At 35.8% G+C, this 21,461-nt stretch overlaps 2 protein-coding genes and 1 long non-coding RNA gene across 3 annotated transcripts; 1 reads left to right on the top strand and 2 right to left on the bottom strand.

Moving 5' to 3' along the window:
- Window positions 1–709: 709 nt before the first annotated feature.
- LOC108222590 (uncharacterized) lies at window positions 710–3,947 on the bottom strand. The gene is made up of 5 exons (XR_001807010.2): window positions 3,655–3,947; window positions 2,402–2,542; window positions 1,367–1,447; window positions 1,049–1,233; window positions 710–883 (listed from the first exon to the last, which is right to left on the bottom strand). It is a non-coding gene; the product is annotated as an uncharacterized LOC108222590 (long non-coding RNA).
- Window positions 3,948–4,566: 619 nt separating this feature from the next.
- On the top strand, window positions 4,567–8,422 carry LOC135152752 (serine/threonine-protein phosphatase 7 long form homolog). Its single transcript, XM_064093841.1, has 5 exons — window positions 4,567–4,716; window positions 5,342–6,703; window positions 6,861–7,756; window positions 7,842–7,890; window positions 8,010–8,422. Exons 2-4 carry the CDS (start codon window positions 5,345–5,347, stop codon window positions 7,852–7,854), a joined length of 2,268 nt encoding a protein of 755 aa, XP_063949911.1. The 5' UTR covers window positions 4,567–4,716; window positions 5,342–5,344; the 3' UTR covers window positions 7,855–7,890; window positions 8,010–8,422.
- A 312-nt stretch (window positions 8,423–8,734) lies between these two features.
- LOC108204931 (uncharacterized) lies at window positions 8,735–12,044 on the bottom strand. The gene is made up of 2 exons (XM_017374627.2): window positions 10,309–12,044; window positions 8,735–10,178 (listed from the first exon to the last, which is right to left on the bottom strand). The coding sequence occupies exons 1-2, from the start codon at window positions 11,491–11,493 to the stop codon at window positions 8,964–8,966; spliced, it is 2,400 nt and encodes a 799-aa protein (XP_017230116.1). The 5' UTR covers window positions 11,494–12,044; the 3' UTR covers window positions 8,735–8,963.
- Window positions 12,045–21,461: the final 9,417 nt, after the last annotated feature.

The raw sequence follows: 21,461 nt of genomic DNA, 5'->3' as shown, positions 1-21,461 counted from the left end.
ACACAACTCACCTCTCCCTCACTTACCCTTGCTAAAGGGTCACTCATTGCCTCTCCTTTTTCCTGGCTAGAAGAAATTGCCAGACTCTCCACACCCTCTCCTTTTGCCAGCACCCAAGGCTGCCTCTCCACTCCTGAGCTCACATCACTCAAACCTAATAGTATTTGTGCTACCATGTGATCAACTGCTGTAGAGAAAAGTAAATTAGTTGAAGTAACAGCAGTTGTCAACTGATGAGAGACATCAGTTGAAACATGACACTAGTACAAAAAGGGCCTATAGCGTCGGTCAAAACACACTTTTAGCGTCGGTCAAGTGGCGTAGTATATGCACGCGACACTAAAGGTATAGTCCTATTGCGTCGGTTATTTAGGCGACGCTTAAAACTGTCATAAGCGTCGGCTATCTAAATGCCGACGCTATAGGTGTAGGCTTAAGCGTCGGCTACCTGAAATGCCGACGCTATAATGCCGACACTTATAAGCTTTTTTTTATTTTTTTTTAATTTATTGATAACCTTAATTTGTTGTCTTACACAAAAAGATTTTGATCAAATACTATGTATAACAAACCACAACCACAAATAAACCATAATAAATAATAAATATAATAAAAGCTCTCAATATTCGATTTAAAAGAAAAAAAGTATCGACCAAGGTTTCACACATAATTAAAGCTAAATATCCTTCTAAATCCAATCCAAGGTGTCTATATACATAAGTATGAACTTCTAACATTTTCCTTGCATAGGATACTTTGTCTGAAGCTAAGCCATTGCTACTATCTATCGCCCTTCGTATGGATCATGTTGAAAGGTCTCAGCTGTCACCAGTGGAATAGAAAGAGATCCAGCAGCAAGTGATATTTTCAATGTGGCTTTTCCCTAACAATAAAATAATAATATTATACAACTGCAAATTCTACCCCTTTGCAGGTTCCAGCAGGACCAGCACATAACATTAAAAATGAAAACCCCCTTTCTCTATTCAACATTACCTACTGCCTATTAATGTTTGAAGTCTCTAGACTATATAAATTCAAGTGATACCTCAGATTTGAGTGATGCCTTCCCAAAAACTCTCAAGGCATCCTCGTGCAGTGTTTTATTTCCATATTTCTCTCCCTGCTTTTGGTTCTCTACTGATTTAGCTGCGGCAGATAAACTTTCTGTTCTTTCCAATTTTCTATCAGCAGATTTTATTCTTCCACCAGCAGGTTCATTTGTGTGAGGAGCTACATTACCAGTTAAAGACTTTGGAGGGTCAATACATTTTTAAAAAATATAACAGTTAAATAAACATGTAAAGAATTTAAGGAAATTCAGAGCTATCGTTTTAAGATAATATTGTAGATTTATAAATCATACCTTTCTTGCAACCAAAGCTGCAGTAAGACCTGTAGCCAACACCTTCAGATCTTCTCTTTCGTCACATTTTATTTTCGCAACCTATGTGAGACCATTAACCAAAAAATCAACAAGGCCCAGTAAAACTCAAACAACAAAATTAAATTCATACTCCAGCAATCTTCACTATATCTAGCTTCAATATATAAAGATATTAAACCAATACACATATAGAAGGATATTAGTGGCAATAATTTATGGGTCCTGTACATATATACCGAGTATTCTCATCCTCATAATGTATAAGTTCCATAACTGTGTGAAGCGATTTTCTCTTAACTTGGACTCTGGCCAATGCATTAGTAGAGGTTCCACGACCTTATCTAGAGTTCCCCAAAGTATATCCTGTATGAGAAGGCGTGGATAAAAAAGATCTTCCTCCAGATACATATAGGCTAATTAAATCAACTCAAGTCTGTTTGTACAGTGCAGAATGGAAAGGACTTGATTTCATAGAATAATTTGAAAATTTCATGTTGTCCATCATTGTATCTTATCTTGTCGGTTGTAATTTATTTCTGACAGTGTGACATCAAACTAAGACTCCAGTTCGTCTCCTGTTTGTTATGCTTAACTACCATAAATTATCTCTCTAGTTCACTATTTTTTTAGTAACCACATTACACGTAACTATACAACTGCTGCAGTCATCCTGTATGAGAAGGCGTGGATAAAAAAGATCTTCCTCCAGATACATATAGGCTAATTAAATCAACTCAAGTCTGTTTGTACAGTGCAGAATGGAGAGGACTTGATTTCATAGAATAATTTGAAAATTTCATGTTGTCCATCATTGTATCTTATCTTGTCGGTTGTAATTTATTTCTGACAGTGTGACATCAAACTAAGACTCCAGTTCGTCTCCTTTTTGTTATGCTTAACTACCATAAATTATCTCTCTAGTTCACTATTTTTTTAGTAACCACATTACACGTAACTATACAACTGCTGCAGTCATTGGAGAAAATATAATACAAGAAACAAAAGCAGAAAGACCTTAGTTGCGCAGCACTTACAGAAAGATCTCTGCCACCACTATAAACATGACTGAAAGTGGGTGTACTAGCAAGTGCCCAAACTGAATCTGTATGCACAACATATGAATGCACGCAATGCTGCTGGACAAGGTCCGAAAGTCTAGAAATAGAAACAAAAGAGCTGGTCAATTACATGACTATAAACATCTAAAGGATATAATTGTTAATGCAGCAAAACAACTAAAAAGAAGGATCTACATTAAAAAGCAGTAATAAATAGGCTTGGGTGATGTGAATGCAGAACCACTGCCCAAGTATATCCTTAACAGGATGACAGAAAGAAGTGTGTTTGGATCAAAACCTGTAACAAGCTATAACAAGATAAGAATCTTAATTTCAATGATCAGTCGAAGTCTCCAACAATATAAGAGTACACCTCCTTGTACAGATATAGAAACCTATAAGTATTCCTGAATAATAACATAAACACAAATACAAACTAATCTTTTAATTTCAAAAAGAACTAGACTACGATTACAGCTAGTCGATTTCAGTTCCAATCCCAGTGACATCGAGATTAACATCCCAAGAAATCATATTTCCTATAATATTTATCAACTATCAGCCTTATTATGAACCACAAGTCCACAATGAACAAAGATCAAACAAAAACTACCAAATTGAACAATCACTCACAAGATATGAAACTAATAATGATTACACATTTACCTAACTAGATAGAGTTGACTATTTTTACAATATTGGCAGACCACAAATGAAACTCATTTTTGTGCCACAAACAAAATTTTAGGTGTGATATTCAATGAGAAAAAGATAAGTGTCAAATTTTCAATCAAGTCTTGCTAATGAAATATTTTTATTGTTTAACGCATTGTTATTGTAACCCATACAAGCACTAAGATGACGAAGTAAATTTAAAACTCATTAATTACTAATAATAAGCTAAGATAATCTTTTGTGTGGCAATTATCAGTAAAAGCAATCTTTATAATTTTAACACATTGAGATGCTAGTCAGAGTGATATTATTTCTAAAACAAAGTTTCAGTAAATATATAGTTACTTTTTGCCCTCATTCACTTCAACTAGATACATATTCATGTGAAAATTCAGATAATAGAGGAAGATAGCCATGCCAAACCTATTACGGGGTATAATAAATCAGCAGATGACCGATGACCCAGTGGTCCGAAACTTGTAACCAACAAGATATGCATGTGAATAAAAAAAAAGAGCAGCCTGGGAGTAATACCTGTTAATGCAACATCAGAAGTTTTCTTTTGTTCATTTCAGAGGTTCATAGCTCTGATCCAGATTAACCTCTGGCAACTCTCCATCTCTCCTTCCCCACCGTCAATTGACAATTCATCACCGCCCAATTCGCCGCAACCAACAGCAATAACCGACCAAGATACAAACATAAACAAGTAGGGAAGAAAGCAAGAACTCAGTTTGATTACCTAATCCGTTCAATCCTCTTTGACCTCTGCTTGAAACCCTAATTGGAGTCGCCGCACCCAATTTCCCCGACCCAATCGACTCCAGTTCTGTTTGTAACCGGCTTTTTAACATGTACGCAGCACGTTTTGTTTTAAATTATAAATTATAAATAAATTATTAAATTAATAATTAATAATTAATAAATTGTGAAATTAATTTTTAAATATATCTTATTTTTTTATCTTTTTTAAATTCAGGTTACTTGTATTATAAAGTAATGTATATTTAATATTTATTTTAATTTTAATTTATATTATGTTTATGTCTATATATACACATACCCTCCCTACAATAATATCTATTGAAATATAAAAACAAAGAATTTACATTATTAAAATTTTATTATATAGTCAAATTTCAATTCACATAAAAATTATTGAAAATTTGATTTTAAAAATGAGATTATTGTCGAATCAGAGTATTTATAAATAAAATTTTATTTAATCATAATAATTAAATATTTAAAAATATTAACCGATCAATCGATAATCGGAGAGAAATTGCCCTATATATCCTAATTTTATATATCTAATGCCCGAAATAACCAAAGGCGCTGTAGGGGCCCAATTTACCCACAAGAACTCGCATCCAAGAAATGCGAGTACGATGTAAAATAAAACCCAGCTGCTGCTCCTGCTTCCCTTCTATTTTGCCATCATACTAACTCAACATATACACATAAACCCAACATATACACACAATTCACGCCCAGAACAAAGTGCCTTCTTATATCCTCTCCGTTGCCAGTGCTTTTCGAAGATTTTTTACTGTCAATGAAGACTATATCAATTTAGGAGATCAACTTCGACTATATGTAAGTTTTAATATCCCTTTTGGGGCTTTTCATATTGAATTGGCTTGAATATATTGTAATATAGTGACATTTATAGGTTTTGTTGGTGAATTTGAATTGATATTTGTTATATTGATTCCGTCTTTGAATCATTTGTTGATGCAGATTTTAGTGATTTTAGTGTTGATGCAGATGCTTGTGTTGATTTTAGTGATGATATTGTTTTGTTGAGTAAGACTTAGGTCTCGTTATGGCAATTATCACTAGAAATTCATGTTTCCAACTCAATTGGATCAATTCATGTTTATATGTATGTTGATTTTCAGTATTATTTGTTATTTAGTTAAATATGCATAATAAGTGCATAGGATTTTGATGCCAATTTATCAGAGTTGTGTATTCTGGTCATATTTCATTTTTATTAGTTTATATGTGTTGTTGTAGCAATTATATAGTGTTTATATCGTTGTGAAATACAATTTTAGAACTTAAGAAATGCAGCTTAACTCTATAACTACCTCTGAACCTACTTGGAATACAACTATGAAGTTGCTTCAGTTGTAATTATTTTAACTAATTTAAGGTTGTTTAGTTAGTTTTACAGCTTTTATATCTAATATCATGTTTGTATTGGTTGTCACTGCAGATTATGGATCCTAACGATGAATTAACCATGCATCCTGGGCCTAAGATTCCTTCTGTGCTGCACTTACAATCAAGCCATAGATCATCTACTGTTTGGGATGTTTGTGGTGGTGATGCTCACAGATCTAGACGGCGTAATCCTACACAAGCTAGATTTCCTCCTTTACATGAGAGCATGATTCCTATTCTAGAGGACTTAAGATTTGATGGGGTTTCTAGGCTTTCCTGTGTAAATATTGACTGGAGCTTAATTACTGCACTGGTGGAACGTTGGAGACCTGAAACACACACATTTCACTTACCATTTGGAGAGTCCACCATTACTTTGCAGGATGTTGCTGTTCTACTTGGTTTACGCATAGATGGTGACGTAATTACTGGCACTACTGGTGGATTTGAGGGCGGCTGGTCAAATCTAGTTGAGAAGATTTTTGGAAAAAAACCTAAAGAAGATAAAGAGTTAAAGGGTGGACGGTTACTATTGAGCTGGTTGACTTCAACTGTCAAAGAACTACCTGCTGCTCCATCTGATCAAGATATCCAACGTTATACTCAGTCCTATATTCTACAATTGATTGCAGGGATTCTATTTACTGATAAATCTGGAGGTCTTGTGCACTGCATGTACATCCCGTTGATACAAGACTTTGGGCGTTGCAGGAATTTAGGTTGGGGGGCTGCAGTACTCGCATATTTGTTTAGGGAGTTGTGCAAGTCCTGCAGGTCTGGAGTTGAGGAGATGGCAGGTTGCGTTCTTCTATTACAACTGTGGGCTTGGACCAGGTTGCCGTTCTTAGCACCCGTTCCTCGTGGTCCAGTTTCAGAAACTCTGGATAATCCTTTATGGAGTGGTCGAGCAGGTCCTTATGGAATGAGATGGTGTTTGCATTTAAAATTCACCGATACAAGTTCACATGTCCTCTCCACTCTTCGGTTGTCTTTCGATGCCCTCTCACCCTCTCACTTTGAATGGCAGCCATATACGGAGGATGTTCTTGCAAATCTGTCCGAGCATTGCACAGAAGGTTCTGAAATTTGGTGTTATAAAGGTCCTTTGATTTGTTTTCACATCGTTGAGCCACATTTACCGGACAGATGTATGAGACAGTTTGGAAAGGTCCAGGAAATACCAGTTAATGAAGAATATTCGAAGGCACTTCATGAAATAAATTTACAGGGGAAACAGTCCACGAACTGGATTTCTATGCATGAGCAGCATATTACACATTGGAATCATCGACAAGAGCATTTGATTGGTGTTATTGCTCATTCTGGTGTCGGGGTTGTTGATGGATATTATGAGTGGTATACAAACATTACCCGCCGGTTTCATACTCGTATTGCTGGCTCACACTTTTATACGGTAATTCTACTTTCTTTTCTTAACTAGTCTTAATTAAGTAGTGTGATTAGTAGTTTGATGGATATTTCTTATTACTCGATCGTCATTTCCTTAAGATGTAGTATGATTTTATTTGGTCAACTTACTTTATTTTTGTATGCTTATGTTTTTTTTACAGCTTGATATGTTTGATCACATTTCTTCTATAGCAAGGGGCGAGATAGATGGAAGCATTGAAGATATTGCTCATTTGTGTGCACATGCAAGACAACTTGTTAAAAATGCATTCAACTATGGTGTTTTTCAGGATTATCCTGTAAAAGATCGACGAGAAAAAGAAATTTTAAAGAGACCAAAGCCAAAAAAAGCTGGCCACAAAGGCGGACGTGGCGGAGTTAATGCACCGAAACAACAAGGGATTCAGATTGATGATATACCTCGTGGGGATAATGTGGGAGCTGATATTATTGACAAGGATGTTGAAAATTTGCAGGGAGGTGAAACTGTGCCAGGAGGTGTACATCTAGAGCATCCTGAGGTTCTAACAGAAGTTAATCCTACACCACCTTTTGGGTTACCGAACTGGAATTTATTACCTTCTGGAGACTTTTTACGGATGTCCAATGATGCCGTTTTATACCATTCGCCTGATCGATCAATTCCACATGATCCTGCACCTAATGATCATTCCCCGATATCCCACCCCACATTTAACTTAATGTCTCAGTCCCCTCCTCGACCGCAATTAGTGCAGCAGAAGCAGGTATCACCTCCTGCAGCCCTTAGTATGGTGACACCAACCCCCACCTTTACTGCGGGTTCCAACTACCAAGTACATACCTCAGTGCAGCGACATTCAGTTCAACCGCCACCTTCTGTAGTGCAGCAACCACCATTTGTAGTGCAGCAGCCACCACCACCTTCAGTCCAGCCACCTACAACGCAGCATCACCCATCTTTGGTGCAACAACAGCCAGCTGCAAGTCATCACAATATGCAGTTGCGAGAGCGTAGAAGCCGGCATATGAATTGTGGAACCCGTGGTAAAAAGGTTCCTGATTGCAAGCGACTCAGGTGCGATATAGTTTTGTATAAAGTTTTCATTTTTTTTATTTACAGAGTTTAATAATCATCATGATATTTCTTCTTTTTTTTAAAGGTATAAGTACTAAGGTAGCAACAATTACAAGTATTAGGATTACCTTTTGGTGAGTTTTATTTTCACTTTCTTTATATATTTTGTCCAGCTTTATTTTGCAGCTTTCATCCTTAAGATTGATTGGAATGTGGTACATCATTTGTAATATTTTTTGCTATATGTGTGCAGGGAGAATTATTAAAATAGCAGCAATTACCAAATATGAAGATGTTGATGTGAAGCTTGATAGGCCAGTTGAAGAAATTATAATAGAGCAAGGGACTGAAGTTGTTGAAAAATAGAAAATGGCTAATTAGTTCTAGTGATGCCACGCTTTTGTAGTTTTTGGAAAAGAAATCTAGTAGTGTAAACTGGCACTTCTAGTATCTAATTGTAGTATATAATTGTACTTGATAATGCTCTGTAGTGATGAAAATTATCTAATATGAAAATGACCTTACTAGTTGCTTCCTTGGTGCCTTTCCTCCTGTCGATTTTCTTGTTGTTTGCTGAAATTAATTCTGTAGTTTTGTACCCATTCTGTGTTCTTGAGATTGTGGATGCATACACTACTATACTAGTGTATACTGACTCTTTAAAAGTTATAGGCCAACAACAAGAATATCTCTGTTACAGCTGAATAACATAAAACAGTAAAAGTTTAAGTAAATTATTACTCAAGTATTATACCCTCTGCAAATTTGCAACTAAAGTACCAGGTCAATTTTAAAAAATCTGCATAAACTAATCATTAAAATATGAAAAAAAGGCAAGATCCAGTCAACAACATCTACACAGCAAGAAACCAGAATGAAGTTTCAATCTTCATCAAATTATCATATTTAATATCATAAACCCAAAAAAAAATGCAGAATATTACAGACCAAACATCTGCAATCCTCTTAACAACTCTGTATAAAAATTATAATTTTGCCTATTAAAAATACCAATTGCAGGGCTCATCAACCAAGTTCTGCAGACCATCATCATGTTCTAACCATTCATAGATTTATAGATTACTGTCTATAAATCTGCCACAAATTTAAATTCCAACAGCAGTGACTACCATAAAAACATCAATACTTGAAATACAAACTAAGACTTTAAATCCTTATATTCTAGTACAAATAAAAACAGAATAATCTATGGAATACTTGATGAAGCTCCGCTACAAGAAGTTCCTTTGCCTTTTCCCAATGCTTGATAATCCATTTCATTTTTGTACCTTGTTGACTTCCTCCGCCCCGCTTTTTTTGTAACGTTCTCATCATCATGCAACACCAATGGAAAACCTATCAACGAAGGCCAGTCACTCTGATTCAAGATTGGTTGAAAGTGCCCTGCATAAACTTTTCTTGCATTCTCTAGCTTGTAACAGTCATCTATGAAGCTTGTGTATTGCAATCCAACATTAGCACAACATGCAAGTACATGGGAACATGGAATATGATATGTTTGCCACTTGTTACAAGTGCAAATGTGATCATGTAATTGGACAATCTGTTTGTTCCCACCTTTTTGACCACGTTTCATTGTAGTAATCTCAAATACCAAAGTATTCCTATCAAACAATCTCACATGATGTCCACTTGCACGCTTTATCCATTTGGCAAGAATCTGGTTTGCATGTTTGGTGAACTCATTGCCATTAATGCTCTGTTTCTCAATCTCCACCCTGCGTTGGTCAAAGTAGCTGACCACCTTATAAAATAAGGAAGTAACCAATGCAGTGATCGGGAGTTTTCTCGAAGCTTTAATGGCATTGTTCCAACTTTCAGCCATGTTCGTGGTCATGATGCCATATCTCTTGCCTCCATCATATGCCAAAGTAGACTGTATTGGGTTGATTTCACTAAACCACTCATCAGCTCTAGGCTCAACTGCCAATAATGCATTCCAATGCAAATTTGACTTGGCCACAGTTAATTGGCTACACATTGCAACCACCCTATCCTTCAAATTGATCTTCTTGAACTTCTTGGCAAAGTTAGCTGCTAGGTGTCTCACACAAAATCTATGATGCCCAAGTGGCTCACACCAACCAACTGCAGGGTTATTCATAGCAGAAATGATTCCCGCGTGTCTATCAGAAATGACACACACTCTTGTTCGCTCTGCGACTACTACCCTTCTCAATCTCTCCATGAACCAAGTCCAGCTTCCTACATTTTCCCCCTCGACAATGGCAAAAGCAACCGGAAGAAGGTGGTAGAAGCCATCAATCGCTGTAGCTGTAAGCAAGACCCCACCATACTTTCCATATAGATGTGTACCGTCAATCTGAAGTACCGGTATGCAGTGTGCAAATGCATCTATGCAAGGCTGGAATGTCCAAAAGACTCGCTTGAATCTCACCACCTATAACATATTTCACACAATTTGAATTAATTAAAAGGTTAGGGTTCACCGTTCCTTCTTGAGTTTTAGAAATATTTATAAAGACTGATAAAAAGTACAACGAGTTAGGATCCATGTCATGTCATGCTACCTCAGATATAGGCTGTCTCATGTCATGCTCCTTGAAGTACCAATCAATATGTGTGCCAGGATTGGAAATCTGTAGGGCATTTAAAAACAAAGGAAGTTTCTGATACGACTGCTCCCAAGACCCATAAACTGTATTAGTAGCAATCCTTCTTGCATCCCTAACCTTCTTCTTTGATGGTGTATAACCAAATTCCTTCACAATGGTAGACACCAACACCTTATCTGAAACTGAAGGATCTGCAGCTATAAGGCCAGTAATGATTTGTGCAATATTTGTAGAATTCAAATTGTGATGATCTTGTGATATAGACTGATTGAGACAAGTGTGCGGTCCCTTAGTGGACATAATTTCAAAACAACTATGTGTTGCCCTCTTTCTAGCCCTCAACTTCCACGGACAACCTGTTGTTGCCAATTTGCATTCCAAATCCCAAGTCAATGGATCAGACCTTACCACTTTGAACTCTTGATGATTGGCTATATGAACACGCTTTACCACCTCCAACAACTCCTCTTTTGTTTTAAATACCATTCCCCTTGTCAACTCTGCTGGATTATGCAGATCACCAACCTTTTGCATAATTGGCTCCTTATATGAAATTACCATTGACGAGCCATCAAATGATCTATAATAAGGTATATCATCATCTCTAAACTCACTACTTCCTCTTGAGTTCCCTTCACTATCTACACGAGACATATATAGTGACCTACTTGAACTACCGCTTGAAGTATTCTCACCTTGCACACTTTGTGAGTTGTGTGAAGTTGAAGTATTTTTAGAACTTTCACCCATTTTCGAACATTGAATCATATCATTCGAATTTTGGACCGTATCAATTGGAATCTTTTCCACATAAAGCTCCACATGAACCTTACTACCCGAACCATCTAAAGATTCGAACATATACTCAACGTCGTCATCATCAACAATTGGAGCAACAACAAACTTGTTTGTCGTAGTATTTAAAACTCTACGCAGCACTTTCAACTTGTACATACTCGGATCAATAAACAATTTTGCATACAAAAGATCCAATAATCCTCCAAACTTCAAATTGAAGAGCAACTTCACAAATCGAATAGGATCTTTATTGTACGTAGAACCAATAACACTATTACTGATAATGTTACCATCATAATACAACCAACACATCACATAATTTGAATTAGAACCAGAAGCCATTATTGAAATTAGGGTTCAAAATACTCGTGGCCGAAAAGGGAAGAAAAATATGAAGAAATTACATGCTTATATCTAATTTATAATGAAGCAAACAAAGGAGAGTAAAAGATTGTACCAGAGCATGTGTGTTGACACATCTTTGTGAATAAGCAGTAGTAGACAGACGAAGAAAAGGGTAAAGTAATGTCTTTACACGCATTTTTTAAATGCGTAATCACAAAACCGCATCTCCTGGATGCGCATGCCAGACAGATACACGCATTATTTAAATGCGAATTCACACATTCGCATTTGATGGATGCGTTTCCTTGGTCAAATTTGATTTATAACTTTAACTGAAAACGCATTAGACATATGCGTATGTCGACCCTCGCATTACCCATATGCGAATATCTTAATTTGGGTAGGGTATATCACGCATCTTATGGATGCGTATACGGAGAATGGGATACACGCATCTGCTGAATGCGTGTTTGTCTGGTTAATTTGGGCCCCTGTAGCGCCCCTGGTTAATTTGGGCAACAGCTATTAAAAAACAGTTATTTTGGGCCTTCACCCATAATCGGACGGGTTTGACAAAATTTGACTAAATCGATGATTAAATCAAGTAGAATATTAAAATTTACTAAATCAAGTAGAATATTAAAATTTACAAAATTTTTGGGGAAAATGTAAAATTCTAAAAATGATTATATATATATAGATATATATTATTTATATATTATATTCAATTAATTCCATATAATAATCATATTAATCTTTTTGATTAATCATCAATTTTCTGATTACCGCTTTCTATAATAATTGTTATTTATTATATATTAATCATAATTAAAAATATAATATACATATATGTATTTTAATTTTGATTATAAAATAATTAATGTATATTAACGAATGTCTAATAAATAGGTTAGTATCAAAAGTCAATCATAACCTCTTTATATATAAATATATATATAGTCGGTAAGGGTAGATTTGTATTTTCGAATTGGAATACTTATTCTTGTTGTATTATATATATATATATATATATATATATATATATATATATATATTATTCTTCATTTGTAAATTAAATTTCTTTTTTATGAACCTGAAAAATATTTTCAAAAATTATCATAAAAATTTCCTAAAATATTTAAACATTCTAAATAATATTTTTAAAACAATCACCTGATTTTAAAAAATAATTGTATGAATACTCCTTTCATTATATAAATAGTTATGAATATTATTTATATTATTTTAAATATTTCTTAATTGTTTAAATTACCTGCTCAGACAAAAAATAAATAATGAAAATACACATAATACGGCAGATCATATTATTATTATACACGTAATAATATAATTATTTACAAATTCAATTTTTTCTGAATATTTTAATTACTCAAAATATAATTTAAAATTTTATTCCAAATAAATATCAATTGAATTTGAATTTTAAAAATAATTTGAATTATCTAAAACTAATAAAATACAGGCAACTCTCACGCTCATCAAGTTTAGTCATCACGTCCACGCTCCATGTGAAGTATAAATTCTCCACCATATATGGAGTCAGAGACACACACAAGAAGGTAATGCCAGATAATTTTAGCTTTTTTAAAAAAAATTAATACTTTTAGTGTCGGTCAAATGTACGCGACGCTAAAGGGTGAGTTTAGGCGTCGGTCGAGTAAATAGCGACACTAAAAGATCAGTTTTAGGCGTCAGTTGTATACGACCGACGCTGTAGGATTGACTTTAAGCGTCGGTTAAGTAAACACCGACGCTAGAGGGCCTATTTTAAGCGTCGTCTGACTAAAGCCCGACGCTGTAGGGGCTATTTTAGGCGACGGTTGCTTATGACCGACGCTAGAGGTCAGTTTTAAGCGTCGGTTGAGTAAAGACCGACGCTAAAGAGTCAGTTTTAGGCGTCGGTTGTTTCATGACCGACGCAAAAAGTCCTACACAAATGACATTAAGTGTCGATCAAGCTAACAACCGACATCTAAAGTATGTATAAGCCACGACACTCTATATAACTGACGCTAAAAGGGCGATGCTAAAAGACAATTTTGTACTAGTGTGAGTAGAAGGGGCTTTCAACTGATGAAGGCTGTCAAGCACATCAGTTGAAGGACAAACACCATTCAACTGATGAAGTAGATCAGTTGAAGATAAAGAAGAAAAAGGCATAGAAGCTGTGACAGTTGAGTCTGTGGTGATTGATTTTAAATGTAAATCCACGGAACACATTGTCACAGTAGAAGAAATTTGGTGAGAAAGATCCAACAAATCATCAAAATGATGATTATCAATCTCAGAAAGGGGATTCTCCATGAATCCAAAGATGGAGAATTTACAAGTGTGGTGTGGATTAATTCCACATCCACAGAAGAGGTGGGGGATTGTGTTTGAGTAGTAGATATAGTAAGATCATGTATGTGCAAAATAAGTTGAGAAGAGGAAGGGGGTTGTGACTCCACATTTATTGGAGTCACATCAAGCTGACTTTGTGAAGTTACAGGCATGAAATCTAGAATGGATGCCTGTGTGTGTGCAGAGTGCTGTACCTTCTCACCTTTGAGCTTCTTTCTCCCATAGGCTTTTATAGGTGAAGAAGTAGTGTCCCTCCCCCTCTTTTGCTGTGTCCCTGGATGGGGACTATTTTCAATAGCAACATCCTTTTGGGAGGATGCTGCTAGGGATGAGGTTGAATCCTTTTTAAGCTCTGCAGTCTTTTGGGAGACTGTAGAGTGGCTTGGCTGGTTATCACTCTTCTCTCCAGCCTTATCCTCAGGGTTTCTTTGATGTTCACCCTTTCCCCCCCCCCCTCACTTCCTCCAATCATACTCCCCTCAGGTTTGTGCTTCTTTAATTTTACAACAGATGCCTTTTGGGAGGCACCTGAGGTTGGTTTGGAAGATTTGGTTTTAGAGGGTTGTGCCACTTGTGTGGACTGTTGATGGGCCTCTTCAACAGCCCTGATGGCAGAAAGCAAAGAAGGTGAGGGTTGAGAAGGAGTAATAGGAAAGCCGTGTACCTCTTTTTCTTTTCCAGGCTCCATGATTGGCAGGTAAATCACCTCCAAAGAGGGGTAGAGATTCATCCTTAAGAGGTCCTTGAAGACCCTCTTTTCCTGCACAAAACTTGGAAGCTTGGCTTCCTGGTTAGAGATAACTAGCTTATCATCAACATGATTAGCTAGCATCATTAGAAATCTAACATAGTAGATATTCCTAGGTCTATCTACCTTATCACCTAACTTCTCCCCAATTTCATGGATCATCAAAGTACCAAAATTATAATACTCATTAGTCAAAAACATGTAAAGCATTTGCAAAATCTGAGAGGTAATAGCATTAAAATTACTAATTTTACCAGAAAAAGATTTCACAAAAGCATCACATAAATAGCTCCACTCTCTCCTCAGACCTCTCCTCTCAATCTTACCTAATGCATCAGTTGGCAACACATAATTCATGGCATAAAGCATATTAACTAACTGAATATCAGAAGGCAAAGTTTCAACAGTATTTTCAGGAATTTTAAAACATGCATTCATAACATCACAGTTAATTATATGAACAGTATTTTTGAGAGAAAAGGAGATAGTGTCATCCTCACTATTAAATTCAGCCGATGTCCAAATTTCTTCCACAACTTCATGGTAAATAGTTGGAGTTGAGAGTATGGCATGAGACAGTTAGCTGGATTTGATGAACTCCATCATCTTGTGATATTCCTTCTCCTCTACAGCCTTAGTGTCCACAAAAGATGCGAAGTTGTTCTTCTCATAAATGAAGTGAGTGGGAGAAGAGTATTTCTTCATTGGCGCCATTGCAGTTACAGTTAGAAAAGCTTTGAAGAATATGAAGGTTTTCTTTGCACAGAGAGAGAAGGGGAGTTTTTGAATTCGAAAGAGTGAAGTGAAAAGAAATGAAAATAAATTAAAACACTTAAATACTTTCTTAGAAAATTGCTGTGATTGGCTGAGAAATTACCGTTGAGAAGAAATAACTCTTATTTAACTCTACAAAAATTACACACACGATCGTGTGTATAAAGCAGGAGAGAGATAAAAGAAATTTCAACGGCTCAGATCTGATAATATTTTCAACGGATGAAATAAGCGCCTCTTTAAACTCCTTATTTAACTGATGATGATCAATTGAAAGTGTTTTCAACTAATGTCATCAGTTGAATGAAAAACAAAACAAGAGTGTATTGTTTCAAACATCTGTTGAAACAATTTCACTAGTTCATCAGTTGAAATATTACACATTTTATCCAGAATTATAACTAACTCAATTTTGATAAATCAAAATTAATCAAATTCTGGCTGCCAAATTACAGAAAAATTCATTATAAATTAGGAGAAATTTAACATACCTAATTTACTTACCAACCTTGTGAATGTGGATTCATCAAGAGGCTTTGTGAAAATATCTGCAATTTGTTCTTCACTTGGAACAAAATGCATTTCAACTGTACCAACCATCACATGTTCTCTTATGAAGTGATATTTGATGTCAATATGCTTGGTTCTTGAGTGTTGTACTGGATTTTCAGTTATAGCAATAGCACTGTTATTGTCACAGAATATTGGGATTTTTGATAGATTTAAACCATAATCAAGTAATTGATTTCTCATCCACAGTATCTGTGCACAACAACTTCCAGCTGCAATGTATTCAGCCTCAGCTGTAGAGGTTGATACAGAGTGTTGCTTTTTGCTAAACCAAAAAATCAGCCTATCTCCAAGAAATTGACATGTGCCTGTTGTACTTTTTCTATTAATTTTGCATCCTACAAAATCAGCATCTGAATATCCAATTAGATCAAATCCAGAGTCTTTAGGGTACCAAATACCAAGATTTGGTGTTCCCTTAAGATATCTGAATATTCTTTTTATAGCAATAAGATGTGATTCTTTAGGATCAGATTGAAATCTAGCACAGAGGCATGTAGAGAACATAATATCTGGTCTACTGGCTGTCAGATATAAAAGAGAACCAACCATGCCTCTATAATTAGAGATATCCACAGATTTCTCATTAGGACTTAACTCTAATTTGGCGGCAGTTGGCATGGGAGTCTTAGCTTCTTTGCAATCCATTAAATCAAACTTTTTAAGTAAATCATAGATGTACTTAGTTTGATTTATTAATATACCTTCCTTTACTTGTTTAACTTGTAAACCAAGAAAGTAGGTGAGCTCTCCCATCATGCTCATTTCATACTGACTTTTCATTAAATTAGCAAACTCTGCAAAGTCTCTCATCTGTAGAACCAAAAATTATATCATCTACATAAATTTGAACCAAAATAAAGGCACCATTTACATTTCTGTAAAATAGTGTTTTATCCACAGTTCCTCTGGAAAAATGATTATCTAACAAGAATTGAGATAGAGTGTCATACCATGCCCTTGGTGCTTGCTTTAGTCGATAAAGTGTTTTTAATAAAAAGTAAACATACTCTGGAAATTCTGGATCTTCAAAACCAGGAGGCTGACTCACATACACCTCCTCTTCTAGTTCACCATTCAGAAAAGCACTTTTGACATCCATTTGATAAACTTTGAAATTTGCATGAGCAGCATAGGCCAAGAAGATTCTTATGGCTTCCAATCTTGCAACTGGTGCAAATGTCTCATCAAAATCAATTCCCTCAGATTGAGAGTATCCTTTAGCCACAAGCCTTGCTTTGTTTCTGGTGACAACTCCACTCTCATCCATCTTGTTTCCGAATACCCACCTTGTGCCTACAATTGTTCTATTCTTAGGCTTGGGTACTAGTTTCCATACATTGTTTCTCTCAAATTGATTCAATTCTTCTTGCATAGCAAGAACCCAATCAGCATCTATAAGAGCATCTTCTATTACTTTAGGTTCATCCTGTGAAAGGAATGCACTGTACAAACACTCATCTTGAGTAGCTCTTCTTGTTTGTACAGATGCATTTGCATCTCCAATAATTAACTCAAAAGGATGATCCCTTGTCCATTTTCTTTGAGGTGGAAGTGATTGTCTTGATGATGTAGCTTCACTGTTGTAGTTCATATTTCCATGTTGGAAAGCTCCCCCTAAATTTGACATCTCATTATTTCTAGATTGATTGAAATTTTGAGACATTCTTTCAACTGATGATTCTTGAGGTGTTTCAACTGAAGCCTCCAATGTAGTTTCAACTGATGCTTCAGTTGAGTTTCCAATATCAGTTGTTTCTGGCACCAAGGTCTCATCAGTTGGAATATTAATTCCAGGATTTATTCCAGCATTCCGAACAGTGTCATCACAATCATCATCACTATCATATAGATCACCTTCACCCTCATTCTCAAATTTGAGATTATCATGAAATCCTTCATCTGTCAATCCTTGAATCTTTTTATCATCAAAAACTACATGAATTGATTCCATAACAATGTTGGTTCTCAGATTGTATACTCTAAATGATTTTCCATTAGAATATCCAACAAAAATAGCTTCATCTGCTTTGGCCTCAAATTTTCCAAGATTTTCACCTTGATTTCTTAGAACATAACACTTGCATCCAAATACATGAAAAAAGCTGATTGTTGGCTTCTTTCCTTTGAAGAGTTGAAAAGGAGTTAGATAGTGAGGTTTGGTAATTACAGAAATGTTTTGAGTAAAACAAGCAGTGTTCACAGCTTCAGCCCAAAAGTAGGTTGGAAGTTGAGCTTCATTAATCATGGTTCATGCAGCCTCAATGAGAGTTCTATTTTTCCTTTCTACCACACCATTTTGTTGTGGAGTTCTTGGTGCAGAAAACTCATGAATAATTCCCTTATCTTCACAAAATTCTTTCATCACAGAATTCTTGAATTCTGTCCCATTATCACTCCTTATTCTTTCAACTTTGACATCTGGATTGTTGTCTAATGCCTTGATATGATTGATAATGATTTTCCCAGCTTCATCCTTAGAATGTAGGAAGAAAGTCCAAGTAAATTTTGAAAAATCATCAACAATCACTAGACAATATTTCTTCTTTGAAATGGACATTATGTTGACTGGTCCAAACAAATCCATATGCAAGAGCTGAAGAGGTTTCACAATTGATGAAAGAGATTTGCTTTTGAAAGAGCTTCTCTTTTGCTTTCCTTGCTGACAAGCTCCACACAAACCATCTTTGGAGAATTCCAGCTTTGGTATTCCTCTTACCAAGTCCTTCATGACTAACTCATTCAGTGTTTTGAAATTTAAATGAGACAGTCTTTTGTGCCATAGCCAACTGTCATCTGAGCTTGCTTTACTGAGAAAACAAGTGATTGATTCAGATTTTACAGAATTGAAGTCAGCTACATACCCATTTCCTTTTCTTTGTCCAATTAGTACCACATTGCTGTCATCTCCTTTGGTGACAACACAAGCTGCAGGAGTGAAATTAACTTTGTATCCTTTGTCACAAAGTTGACTGATGCTAAGCAAATTATGCTTAAGACCAGACACCAATGCAACTTCATCTATGATGACATTTTTTTTTGCAATCAAGCCATATCCCATAGTATATCCTTTACTGTCATCTCCAAAGGTAATGCTAGGGCCAGCTTTCTCTACAAACTTTGTGAGCAGGGAAGAATCACCAGTCATGTGCCTGGAGCATCCACTACCTAAGTACCACAAATTCTTCTTATGGTTTCCCTGCACACATTTCAAAAATAGATCAAGTTGATTTTGGTACCCAAATTGCTTTGGGTCCAGATTTGTTAGTCTTAACAGCTTTTCCTTCATTCTCAACCTTTCCCTTGGATTGAAGTGATTCAATCTTTGGTTTTGGTTGAGAAATTGGGATTTCAACATTGTTCTTAAACACAGGCATTTGAGGCATGCATACATTGTATATACCATGCAGATTTGAATGGAATTGAGGCATGTTAAAAGCATTGAAATATGGATTGAACATATATGGCATGCTAGGCTGAGAATATGAATTGTGAGGCAATAAACTAGGCATGATGTTCATAGCAGATAAGTTCATGTGAGGAACAGATGGCATAGGAATAGGCAATGATAGATTAGGAGCAATCAGAGTTTTACAATTAGCAGATAAGTGATTTACACTACCACATTTACTGCAAGTTTTCCTAGGAGCACTGGCATTGGGTGTGTAATTAGTGTGCTTGTTGACTCCAATTTTACCATTTCTATTTCCTTTCTTCTTTTTAGTCTCTTCTGATTTAAGCTCACTAGCATCCAACTTCTTCTTGGTCTTATTACTGGAATTATGAGTGTTGTTAACACTTTCACTAGTCTCAGAAGAATCATTCTCACCTTTAACAAAGTTCTTTTTAACAGAACCATATTTCTTGTTGAGTTTCTTGAGAACTTTCTTGTCAACTGATGAGTTTTTGTTCAACTGATGACTTTCATCAGTTGAAGCTTTACTTTTCAACTGATGATCATCATCAGTATTCTCATCACTTGAGCTGATCTCAGAAATCTCAAGAGCTTTCTTATTTCTTTTCCATTCATTCTCCACAAAAGTTTCTCTACCTTGCATGTTGATGATATTAGTGGAAACATATCTCCCAGATTTCCATTTAGCAATAATCTCTTGTTCCTTATCAAGCTGTTTTCTTATGATCTCTTCTCTTTTCAGAACAACCAAGAGATCATCTTTGGCTGTCTGACACTCAATTTTCAGTTTCTCAAACTCAATAAATTGAGCTTCTAAAGCACTGTTTCTATCACTAAGAAAGGTGTTAGCTTCCTTAATCCTTCTATTTTCCTTAGTGAGAGATTTTAAAGAAACATGCAAATGATACAACTCTGTAGACATTTCATTTATGGTAGCATTGCATTCATCTTTAGTTAACTCAACTAAGTTTGTAGTGAATACCTGACTACTGCTTCCAGTGTTTTCTTCTTGATCTGTGGAGTTGGCCATTAGAGCAAGATTGACAAACTCCTCCTGTTCATCAGAATCATCCCCAGCTGCCTAATCATCCTTTGTAATGAATGCTCTTTCTTTTTGTTTGAGAAGTTCATAATATTTCTTTTTATAGTCAATGTTTTCACTTGACCTCTTCTCAACTTTAGGCTTTCTACATTCATTTGCAAAGTGACCTGCATTCCCACAGTTGAAGCACTTGAATTATGATCTGTCTACCATGCTTCTATCAGACTTGGGATTGCCTTTAAATGATTTTGCAGAGTTAAAATTCTTTTTAAATTTCAGTTTGGAGAATCTTCTTGACAGGAAGGCTAGGTGCTCATCAATTCCATCGCTTTCTTCACCAGAATCAGCTACATCTTTCTCTTTTCCTTTTCCCTTGCTTGACTCTGAGCTCTCTTCTTTGACCAACTTCTCAGTTTCTTCAACTTGAGACTTTCCCTTGTCCTTGACAGTATCATCAAGAGATGCAACTAGAGCCACAAATGAATGCCCTTTCTTTTGGCTTTTCTCAATCTCGTCATCTTGTTCCATTTCAAGCTCATAAGTCTTTAAAGTTCCATACAGTCTCTCAAGAGTATAGTCTTTGAATTCTTGAGTGTTTCTGAGAGAGACTGTCATAGGTTTCCATTCTTTAGGAAGAGCTCTTAAGAATTTCAAGTTTGAATCCTTAACTTGATATACTTTTCCAAAGAGTTTTAGACCATTTAACAGTTTTTGAAATCTGTTAAATGTGTCACTCAAACCTTCACCAGACTTCAAATGGAATGACTCATATTGTTGAATCAGAAGCTGCATTTTGTTTTATCTTACTTGCTCATTTCCTTCACAGATGGTCCTGATGGTGTCCCAAACTTCTTTGGCACTTGTGCAGCTGCTAACACTATCAATCATTTCTTGATCCAAACCATTAAACAGAAGGTTCATGGTTTTCTTGTCCTTGTGCACTTCTTCAGTATCTTCTTGAGAATACTCATGGATAGGTTTTGGAATCATTTTACCTACCATATCTTCACCATCAGCTCCCATACTGGTGCAAACCTTCATTGGGACATGAG

This window comes from Daucus carota, chromosome 5 (genome assembly GCF_001625215.2).
Source record: "Daucus carota subsp. sativus chromosome 5, DH1 v3.0, whole genome shotgun sequence".
Taxonomy (NCBI): Eukaryota; Viridiplantae; Streptophyta; class Magnoliopsida; order Apiales; family Apiaceae; genus Daucus; species Daucus carota.
The sequence above is the reverse complement of the archived record's forward strand: the minus strand, read 5'-3'. Positions and strand labels throughout refer to the sequence as shown.